The 12,031-nt window shown below is 35.0% G+C and overlaps 1 protein-coding gene across 8 annotated transcripts in view; it reads right to left on the bottom strand.

The window, feature by feature from the left end:
- UBR3 (ubiquitin protein ligase E3 component n-recognin 3) overlaps window positions 1–12,031 on the bottom strand; it is a 93,432-nt gene that overhangs the window by 37,352 nt on the left and 44,049 nt on the right. For 6 of the 8 annotated variants that reach the window (XM_052674955.1, XM_052674947.1, XM_052674950.1 and 3 more), the window contains 5 exons: window positions 9,937–10,025; window positions 4,863–5,012; window positions 4,314–4,447; window positions 1,989–2,099; window positions 133–345 (listed from right to left, as the gene is read on the bottom strand). In XM_052674955.1, the coding sequence (XP_052530915.1) occupies window positions 133–345; window positions 1,989–2,099; window positions 4,314–4,447; window positions 4,863–5,012; window positions 9,937–10,025 (697 nt within the window). The remainder of the gene's footprint in view (window positions 1–132; window positions 346–1,988; window positions 2,100–4,313; window positions 4,448–4,862; window positions 5,013–9,936; window positions 10,026–12,031) is intronic. The other 2 variants (XM_052674949.1, XM_052674953.1) reach the window with 1 other exon arrangement.

Here is a 12,031-nt window from a genome sequence, read left to right as displayed (position 1 = left end):
TGAAACAATGTTATCTTGTGTATAAAAACAAAATGAAACTTCCCACTTTGTTGCATTTCTAAGAGGTCACAAATACAATATAAGGTAAAACTGATACATAGAGGCAAATTAACAAGGATCTTTCTGCCTTACACTGATGCTTACTGGGAAAGTTCCCAGCTGTTCTTGAAGATCTTCCACTTCCTGTACAAGATCTTGCATGCACTTGTTACTATGACTTTGCCAAAGGCTTCTTTCCACGTTGTTTCCAGGATAACAAGGAAGAACGCTGTTAGCAAACTGCCTACAGAGAGGACAAGTAAATTCCCCTTTGTCGACTGAAAAACCCTGGAGGACCTGGTCATTCTAAAAGGAAATAAAGAAGATGTAGCTGAAATCTGCTCAAGATTAGACTTCATAGTTCTAGGTGTATTGATTAACAGAAACTCAAACCAAAATTGTAAAGAAAGAATAATTCTCACTTGATAAAGTGTAAAGATCTACTACAGACTGCTACAATCCTCTAACTCAACTAATATTTCTAATTTTAAGTACTCCTCAATGTTTATAACAAAATAGATAAGAAAATACACAATACTTCAGTGTGGTACTTCAAACAACTCATGCATGCTGTCTCTGATACTTCCATTCAAATTTAATATTCCTTTCATAACACCTTTTCATTTGTCAAAAGATAGTTTCATTTTCAGTCACAAAGTACTTAAATATGTTTGAGTAAATACAGACCAAGAAACTTAAGTAATCAAGTCCAATTATAACTTAAATATCAAGCAATTGGCCCCAATGCCAAGACATTCTGGTAAACTTACACGTGCTTTTCTGGATGTTGACCTCTGATCGTATTTATCCACATAAAGTCTATAAATCATTTTGGTACTAGGAATGCTACAAATAGCCAAAATTACTACATGCTAATCCAGCTAGCAGTGATAGAAACTGTGGCCAAAAGTTCAATACCTAAATCTTAAATGAGTAAAATTTTATCTGATGTTTAGCTAAGAAGCCACCAGGAAAGGAAATTCAGTATCTATATGATGAAAAATGTTACTTTTCTAAAATTCTGTGAAGTGAGATTCTACAGGGAAAGTCCAAATTTTACTTTATTACCTTGATGACACAACTACCCCCTAGAGGTATTTTTACAGTTAAATGGAAAAGAACAATTTATTATTGAATCCAAATGTGGCTCAGACTCCAAATCCTCTAAAGGTGAATTTCACATGATGAACAATGCTGATAGTTAACTACAGAACATTGTCATAGACTTTGTTTCTATTTTGAGAAAAGCTATGAACAAAACTAAGGAATTATCACATAAATTGTTTTCAATAAAAAAGTAGTTCCACATTGAAAAAAAATCATGATTTAGTCTTTATTTTATTGCACTAAATAATACAGAAATAAATAATTGCTTAATCTGATGACATCCTACCACTTTTCTTTTTCTAGTAACATTCTAAGATCTGCACTTGGGCTACAAAAAGAGGCCAGCAACATAAATAGAAATATCATCCCATTTTCTCAGACCATATATGAAAAGTCAGTTTTGACACTAAGTTTATGCTTTTGAAATACATCTTTTTTCTTCAATTCCTGGGTGATTTCTACTACACATTGAACACCAAAACAGGAATCTATTCAACAGAAATGAATGAAAACATGAGGAATGCACTAAGTGAACATGCACGTCAGAAAAAAAAAAAAAAAAAGAAACAACATGGATTTCACTTTTTAATGACAATGTTACTTTAGTCAAGCATTATTTCCCGATATATCTAAATAAGTTATAAAACAAAGTACTTTTGTTAGTAACTTCAAGGGGTAATAAGAAATCTATGGTTTGGAATGGTATTAAAAGCAATTTGTCCATTGATGCAAAACATAAGTACCAAGTCATTTTTCTCTGAATTGGAGAGCATAAATCCAACCGAATTCATTGAGAACTATATAGATCCAAGTGAAAAAAGACAATCTGCAGTTTTACTTACCCGTAAAGACTCCATGTAAGATTTATGACAATCAATGTGTAAAGTGTGACCACAGGTTTGTACATAAACACCTCCTTCCCAGCCTATTGAGACTGCTTGCAGGCAGGAACTCTAAATAAATAAATAAATAAAATAAATATAAAGGTTATAAAAGATATCCACCACAGCATATTTCACAATTAAAAAACAACACTGCATGCAAATAAGAACATAAAAGATATATATTATGGAAATTTTTTTTAAAAAAGTATGTATTTTCATAAGGTATTTACTTATGCTAATAACTCTCATGTATGCCATAACATTATTCTTTCCAACAGAGCTCATCACTTCAATTAAATTTTGTACTTCTTATCACTTAAGACTATGACCTCTACAAAGAGTTTCTTGCAGTACATTATGAGAATTTATACTTAGATCTTTATACTTTATACTATTCTTAGCTTTATACTTATACTACCTATTCCAATAATACAAGCCTGGCTTTCCCATGTACAACAGCAACATGCTCCTGCAATGGATTTTATTTAGTTTTTTTTATGTAGTAAATTTAATAACCAACTCAGTTACGTAACTTAATGCCAATCTGTTATTAAAATTCAGTGTGGTTTTTTTTTGATGAGTTGTTGAACAACACTTTCAATAATACAACATACAGGCAATCATGTGTTACTAGGTTTAGTGAATTAGGTTTTATATTAGGAATGCTTTGAAAACATGAACCTTACTCAAATATTGCACTTAACAGCCCACATTTCAAACTTAAACATTGGGTAGCTCTTGAAAAAGTAATGAACTGAAAAAAAACAGTCACCACTGGCAAGCTTACAATGAGGAATTCTTGAAAATATGCTTGCAAACTATATAGATACAGTCAACCTAACTATTGACTATAATTACTCTTCGATTCCCCCAATAAGTAATTTATTTCATAGACAGATGGAAATTCCAATTAAACATTTAAACAAGAGAAAAAGATTACAGCTAACTAATTTGTATATAGAATACAGCTTTTTCCTAGTTTTTCCCTTTGCAGGCAGAATAAACTACAACATGTTTCATAACTAAAAAATGTTCCTATCAGGAGGCAAGAAATCTGTGCTCGGAAATCTGTTGTTAGAGGAAGGACACTCACTGGGAAGGACACAGATGATAAACAAAGGACTTTTAATGCTTAGCTCAGCTGAACAAGTCACTCAAGACACTATCAGATGTTTCCATTTTTATGCCAAAAGTAATTTAAGGATTAATTCTTTCACGCTGAGACATATTTTAGCACTGTACTGACCTAGAAACTTGAAAGTAGAAATAGCTTAATTCAAATAATGTTAATGACTGAAATTTTTGAAAGCAGGATGCATTTGCTCACTGCATTATAGCGTGTCTTAGACTAGTCTGTTGTTAATGTTACGGCACAGAAGTGGAAAAATGCAATTTTTTTTTTTCCTCTTTAAAGCCAGTATCTAAGCTTGGAAATGCTTATTTGGTTAGACCAACCCAAGGGCTAGCACATCATAGGATACACTTCCTCTTCCAGAATGATACCTCATGACAGAATTATATTGTCTTATACAGCTGATTTATCCAGTAGCAAGGAAAATAACAGGCAGCGTTTCCATGAAGGTCTAACAGTGAACAAGTCCTGTTAAGTAACAAGAACTGCTCTCAAAATTAGAGAAATCGTGATGTACTGCTTTTAGCTTCATGAAGCAAAGCAGAACTCTCTTTGGAACAGCTAATAGACTTCAAAACAGATAATAATGTATCAGTGAATGCACATCTGAACTTACTGAATTTTGTGCAACATTCAGGATATAGCAGAACAGGACTTTCTTCTGCTGGCCCCTCCTTTCCGTTCACTCATCTTCACTTTATGGTGGTTCAGAAAGCTTTTATAGGTCAAAACAGTTCTGTTTTCTCTCTCCTGCTGAACTACTTACTACCAACAGTAATTCCTGGGTTCACAGAATGGCCACAAAGCCAGTGTTTTGAAAATAACACTTAAGCCAGCAAAAATGCATCTCAATTATGTGGTCATGCTAAAATGTCAAATATTCTCTTCTAGACAGTATCGGTGGGATATTTAATAAATATACATCTGTAGACATGGTAGTTACCTATACCAAAAACATAGCTAGGGGAAAGCTACACATCATATGAAAATAAGGACCCTATCAAATGTAATCCATGTGGACTATTACAATAGTACAAAGTATTCACTAAGTGTAAAAAAAGAAGCTACGAGGAGGAATCTGTTGTATTTTCATTTACCTTTTCACACAACTAATTTCTTAAGCGTTAGTTTCAATCGAGTGAAATACTTACATCTTTAAAGTATCGCTGTAAAGTCGTAAGCCTCACATCATGCAGTGCTGCGCAGGTATCCCAAGGATATATCTGCTCCTCCTCAGTAGTTGGCAGTTTCTTTGGCTCAGTGCTATTGCGGCACTGACCCAACACTGTATACAGAATAAAAACAATAAAGAATGTAATGAATAACAATATACCAAAGAATAAAGAAAACAAGCAGGAATACTCTAGCTTACAGCTACAATGTGTTCTGTTGAAATAAGACAGTAAAAAACATTACTAAAAAACTAATACTGAAAGCAGTGCTTTTGCACTGGAATTGTATATGCACACAGCTATTTTCTTTCTCTTTCTTCTGCAACTTATTTTCTCTATATACTTCTGGGTTTGTAGAAATTATGAAGGAATTAAACAACTCTTCCAAACATTTAAAATTTCCCAGTACCCTCAAAAAGAAAAAAAAGACTTCATTGTCTTTCCACACTTCATGATACTCAACAGTATTTATGCGTTCATTATAAAGGCTATAGAATCACTGCTTATCGATAAGTCAAACATTCATACCTGAAGATGCTTGTAGTAGTACAACTAGCCCAGTAGGTCTTTCTTCAGTAGAAGGCCCACTTTGTCCACAAATAACACAATCATATATTGCCTCAGAAACATGCTGTTCTGATGTAGCTATCTCCATGGCAATATCAGCATCTGGCGATTCTGAGAAGGGAAAAGAAAACCAAGGGAAAGAAATCCAGTTGCGCTTGCACTGATGTAGTGAAGAACATACCAAAATGATTTCTTTAGTTAAATCTAGAACAAAAATATTGAAGGCTACTTGTAACAAATCTTGCTCTTTCAAGTATAAAGATATCTACGCAGGAAAGTATACATTTTCCCATATTCAAGACTTTTGTATTAAACTTCATCTTTTTAAAACATCTATACAACTAAGATGCAATTTCTATTCAATTAGATACTATCCCAAAAACTCTGAATACATTGAGATGAAGGGCAAATAAATACAGAATCTCTGCTAAAACTGGAGATCCTTGTAACTATTTCCATCTAATTATTGACAGAATAAATCTAAAGTAGCAATTTTAAAAATGCAGAGACAACTCACATGCAGATTAAGTCATCAATTTTAATTGCCAGTCATTTTGTAAGATAAACATAGTTTAAAGGAAACATAATAAAATTATTCTTCTTTTTAAATGAAACTTGGACAGTCTTCAAAAATTTGGAATGCATTAACAAAGTAATATGTTGTCATGCTACATAAGATAATGGATAATATAAAACTTGCTATCTAAAATTTGTGTTTTTTCAATGATCTACATTGTGATTCCCTAGGGCACAGACAAATATACAAGGCTAAAGATCAGCTTCAGAGTACTGAAGCAAACACAAATGATGCGACTTAACCCATGTGACAAGCAATGGTAACGGGTTTTGGAAGTGGAGGAGGGTACAGCGTCAACCAAAACAGAAGGAATATTGACAATATTGGTATTTGTACAGCTGGTTTAATATCACAGAAGGGCCAAAGAAGACACAGTCCTCTGGGGGTCCTTTAGTTCAACAGCCCCAAAGCAGGGACGGTTACCACAGGTCCTGCAGGGCTGTGTTCCATCAGATTATGCCACCAAAGTTAAGTGGAGGAAGATTTTATTTGGAGACATTGTGAAAATTCTTTAATTAACAGTTCTCACACATTCCTAATTTCTTAAGCTTTGTTTGAATGAAATTTTATGCATGGCTATAGAAAAGTACAAAAGTTATTTCTGCAGATTGCATACAAATAGGATGTGTCAAAATCTGCTTGAGATTGTCTCCACTGAAAACATCTAAATAAAGCTAAGAATTATTTTTTTTGTTTGGAAGAAAACCACCTTAGGACTATGTGATGCTCTCCTAACTTCTTAGGAACACATGGTATCAAGATTCTTGATTTAGAATACAAGCATACATGCTTTCTGTTCTTGCCCACTAAGTTTCCCAAAGAAAAACACTTCCTGCTAACCTTCAGCCACGTGCTTCATCTCCCTAAGGAGGCCAAGGTGCTGGACACAGAACCCAAAAACCTTCAGTCTATCAACAGTTCTCATGCAGAACAGGATAATGTGGATAGAACAGGAATGCCTTTTTTTTTTTTTTTTTGTGCTATGAAGGACTCCAACATTTTCATTCACAGGGCAGCATCAAAATTACATTGTTTTAGCATGTTTGGATTTCTCAGTCACTTACTGAGGGTCACGTGAATGAAAATGAACTGCAATCTTCCTTGACCTACAGCTGTTAACATTGTACACACATTTATCACCATCTAGTGGCAGTCAAATGACAGTGAACAAAAAAGCAGAGCAACTGAACCATTTTTTTTATTGCTCAAGTCCAAGCAGCCAGAAAACCTCCCAGCAATTAAAACACATGAGAAAGAAAACATTAAAGCTATTTTTCATATTTAACATCACCTCATAATTGTGCAAAGCATACTCACACATACCTGTATGTCAGAGTTACATGATATGAGAATGACCTTAGAACTGCTGCCTTTTATTTTTTTTATCTTTTCCTAAAATGTCATAAATGAAACACATGCACGCATTCAGTATTTTACTAAGTGCCACACTGTATTCTTTTCCTACAATGTGATTTTGAACAAATCAGCTGAAGTACATGAAACGAGGTAACATTTTACTGATAACATATCATTCATTCCTAAGTTTCATTCATTATTTTAAACCTGAGGAAAAGAAATACAGATCTTCAAACATAAAAGAAATTTAAAACCAATTCAGTATGCATGATCTTCTTCTATTTACTACATATAAAAGGCACATCAAAAATCAGGCCAATTTAATTTCAGAATGCACTTTTCTTCCCAGCTGCTTAGACCTAGTGCTAGGCCACTCCAGCAAACAACAGAATTCCATGGGAACTACATTTCCAGCACCAAGGAGGGCTTCCTAATCAACCAATTTCGTCCAGATATAATGAGAGAAAGCAAAGTTGCAGTGCCATTTTATCCATTAGATATAGAAAACACAGAAACATAGAATAAAAACCATAAATCTAATTAAAAAAAATCCAAGCTCTAGACTGCTTAATGAAACAATTACTCTATTAAATGTCCTTTTATATTTGGACTTTGAATGCGATATAACTAAATTCCTTCTAGTTTAGCTCTGATACAAACCTACTTACTACCTTGACTGTACGAGGTGCAAAAAAAGGTGAAGAATAATCTACACCACCTCCTTTTGCTTCCACTGAAGCTCAAACCCTCACCACCTTTTTCCCAACACTGAGAAGGTATTCTGATGAAAACAGCATTTGTGTGTTACGGCCCAGAACAATGTTGCCTTACTGAGCACTGAAGGAATGCTTTACCGGCTATTTGCAAAGCCATACATTTGGGGATATTATCCCACCATCTTTCAAACAATTTTTGCATAAGCCTGCAGTTTTCCTCTGAGCATAACCTGCTAGCAGCCAAACCAGGGCAAGCTCAGCACCCTTATGAAGCAGCGCTCCATGATGGGAGAGAGAGGAGGGCCAGAGTACCTCCAGGCTAGGCCTGAGCCTGCCAGGTGGGCAGCAACCATGTGAGACAGAGAGTTTATCTGTTGTTAATCATGCTTTGGAAAGCAACCAAAGTTGCTCATGGCTTCCATCCTTGAAGAGACAGTTTTAAACTAATTCATTGCACTCACACTTGTCCTAACGATGGCAACGCACATGAAGGAGAATCACATGGAAAATGCACAATAAGGTTCATCCTATGTGATAACAAACCCCACAGCCTTACAGTTTCAGGACTTTTCTGTACTAATTTACAGGGACAAAGAAATCTGGATAAATATGAATAAAGATTAAAAAAATAAAAATAAAAATAAAAAAAATCACTGAAGGATGAAAATATTTAAACCATGACAGAAACCCAGGGTGGTGTCAAGCACTCGAACGCTCCCATGTTTTTAAAAAGAGTTATTTAGCTCTTTGTTTAGTTTCTGTACCAATAGGAACAAGAGCCCCAAAGTTACATAATCTCAGCATTTCCCACCTCCTAGCCAGCACCCATCAGTCTTCTCCTACAGCCTCAGTTTCATCACAGAACACACTGCTGTCTGATTCCCACCCCCCCCTTGTTGTATTCTCCCTAGTTTAAAGGCGTGATTCATTCCTGCTCTTTCCCCTACTCAGCCAAATCCCAAAACCCAAAGGGTTGTGTAGAAGTGTCTGAACACAATACATACAATTTACAACCTCTGACGTTAGTCAACATATTTCCTGCTGTATACACTGTGCGTCAAAGTGGCTCGCAGGCATCAAAGCAGCCATTAGCATGCTAATATCATCTGTACTGACCCAGCACATCTATTCTCTAGAGATCAGTACTTAATTTAATTTTTCTATCTGGGTTCAGAAGATTGAGTGTTAGGAAATATATGTCACCTTGCATTAAAACTCTGCACTTCTTTTTATAAACTAGCTAAGGAGCATTAGCTTGAAGGACAAAATGAGGTCCTGCTGAGACTCAACATCACGGGAAAGAAACACAAAATCACATCAGCCACTTCAGAAATAGACCAGTTTACAGATTTTTCACTAAGTTACAGTTGATTAAACAGTTTTGCAGCTTTGAATCACTGTATTTCATATTTATGAAACTTACAGCGATTGTCACAAATATCACTGTATTTCTTAAAGGCTATTATTAACCTGAGGCAGAGAGATTTATTTTTGTTCTTAGCAAGATCAGCCTGAAGGGCAGCACAGTTTCCAAAATCTCCTGCATGAAGTTGCACACGATAATACGCAAGCTTCACACCAAGACAAACACTCCCAAAATAAAAATGTAAAAGCACCTATACCAGCAGACTAGGTGGCCCATGGTGCCTTCTACAACACGTTTTTGACTCACTGGACAGTCTCAAGTGTTTGTATGTGCTACCCTTAGAAAGATATTTTTTTACATTTATCCTGCAAACAGCTACAGACAGCACAGTGGATTCTGTTCCATGCTAGTTCATTAACACAACTCTTCCTAAATTTCACTTAGTTATATGAAGGCAAGTTTGAATGGCAATGCCGTTGTACAGATGCCACAGAATATAAACAGAAGGTAACAGAAAATGCACATGTTCACTTAATGCTTTTCTCAATTCTATGCATAAACTCAAAATGCAAAAACCTTTATCTTATTAAAATGTGATGCATTCTTAAGCAGTCTTAAATTACATATTAAAAAATTCCAACATAGACTAATTTTGGAAAGTTGTGTTTTTTTTGTTTTTTTTTTTTTTATAAAAAAGGAAATACTTTAGAACACATCACACTAATTTACTTACTTCATCCACTGCATACTAATTTTAAAAAAGCATATGTATGAAAGGTAATGTGCTGTTCTTAAATATTTTAAACAGATCATTCACCCTATTCCTTCACGCTTATGTTTTCTATAACAGATAATACTGAACACATGAGTTTAAGCAGCTTAAGAAAAATTTAGTGCAGAAGCTGATATAGTGGTAGAATATGTCTGGGTTTTTTTTTTTGATTGTTTTAAACTGTAAAACAGTAATACTAACATGAAAATTTTAAAAAAATTAAGTGCAGTTAATCACAGTAAACTTACCAACATCCATGGCAGTTTCCATGAAGCTTTTCTGCCTTGAGGCAAATTCAGCCAACAATTTCTGTTGCCTTTCCCTAGCCTTCTGTCGTCTGAGTGAAAGAAAAAGGGGAAAGTGGGGGGAAACGTGGAAAGGAAAAGAATGGAGTAAGTGTCAAATAGAGTGGAAAAATAACATCAGGTTGATTACAATTACCACTTTAGATATCATTCAAACTGCAAGCTCTCTAACTAAAAATCCTATTTTCAAGGAAAAAAAAAAATATTGCATTAAAAGTAAATTCTGGTGAGAAATAAACAAGCAAAAACTCTTAATTATGAAAGGAACTCAGAAAATTCTGTCCTAAAAAAAAAAAACTTCCAGAGGGTCCTTGCTATCACTAAAAACAACCAAGTGAAAGAAAACACTTCCACCACCCAGGTCTTTAATCTTGAAAGTCATCTTTCTACTATACAAACACAAAGTAACAGTGAAATGCCTGGCATCACAAAACTCTAATTTCTCATGAACAACCAATCAGCTTGCAAATGAGGTAGGTTGTTTTTTTTTTTTGTTTGTTTTTTTTTTTTTTTAAAATCAGGCCTGATTACAGATAACTTTTCTCCATTTGAGACTCTTCATAATGGCATCCCCTCCCCAACATCCACCTATGATACTGGCCACCAACATTTTTTACCTCTTGACTTAAGTTTGAGATAGCTTCCAGTTTGAAAGCACTTGTTACAGAAACACTTCACTCCATTCTTAAAATATCACAATTAATTCAGTTACTTCTGTAAAATCTCTTAGTTCCTGAGTTCACCAATGCCTGTTTTCATCATCTTTTTATATTTCTCACCATTCTTTACCCACTATAACATGCACATTTACCAAATTTTCCTCTTCTGTAACTATTAGGAAGGGATCTTCAGTTTGTCAAGAGTTTACAGATAAGGGAAATTGGAGAGTTCAAACGGGGAAAAACCAAGCCAAGCTCACACTGTAGCTGCTCACCAGATGGAGCAGGTGGTGAGTGCTTTACATAGCACTGGCCAGTGCAAGTAGGGAAGATCTATCAGAGCCATGAACTCCGTTCATGAGCATTAACAACAATATTTTCTCCCACCTAGTTAGAGATGATTAAGATAACCAATGAGGAATTTGAAAACATCTCTCAGCATTTAATACGAATCCTCTTCAGTTTACAGTACTCCTGACACTCACTGCTCTAGTGCATGAACAGACACGTACAGGCTCAAAACAGCAAATTTAATGCAGTTTTTTACCCTAAGGTGCCCTGGATATCAAAGCTTCTAACCTGCTTCCCTAAAGGCACCTTAAAAATCCAAGCGTCTCTGCCCATTTATCTGTCACACTGCAGAGCCACTATTTCTTAAAATAACTTCTATTTACAACAATCCTAAGATTCATTATTTTGAGGATCATATCAGGGCATTCGCTAAACCTGTTTTTATTTATTTCCCCCTGGGAATTTCTCAATATATGCCTCAGCTGAAAGCAGAGTGACTGTAAATAGAGGCCTTTAATAAGACGACATAAACAAACTCTGACAGATTCAGTTCAGCTCAGTAATTTTCCATGATGGCCCATGAGGGTATGACACTGCAATTCAAAAAGTACTGCAAGCAGCTCAAGTTCTCCAGTTCTGTATTTTGGTTTCTATGGTGACAACTCCTTGTATAAGCAAGGCCAAATCTGTCATCATACATCAAAGTAACCAAAGAGGATCACACTGAATGCTAAGTCTGCATGATCTTCATTAGTACAAAATTGCACTTACAGAAAAATAAAGAAATAAAATCAGGAAAAAGTAAAAATTACAGCCTGGTCATATAAAAGCAATGCCAGCCTATGAGATCAAGTCATTTTAGTTGTTACATTTATTGACAATGTAATAGGTCCCCAAATGCCTTTATGGATTTGAGAACAGGAAGATAGTCACTCAAAATCAAAGAATGACAAAACATTCATTTTCATGTATTTCATTCATATTCATAGATCACTGCAAATGTTTTATGTTTTCTAAAGGGAAATAAATAACCTCATCCTTTTCTGTAAGGAAAGTTACTTGATTCTTTGATCCCCACCTTTCTGTCA

This window comes from Tympanuchus pallidicinctus, unplaced genomic scaffold (genome assembly GCF_026119805.1).
Source record: "Tympanuchus pallidicinctus isolate F22 unplaced genomic scaffold, pur_lepc_1.0 scaffold15, whole genome shotgun sequence".
NCBI classification, from domain to species: Eukaryota; Metazoa; Chordata; class Aves; order Galliformes; family Phasianidae; genus Tympanuchus; species Tympanuchus pallidicinctus.
This window is presented reverse-complemented; position numbering and strand designations above follow the sequence as displayed.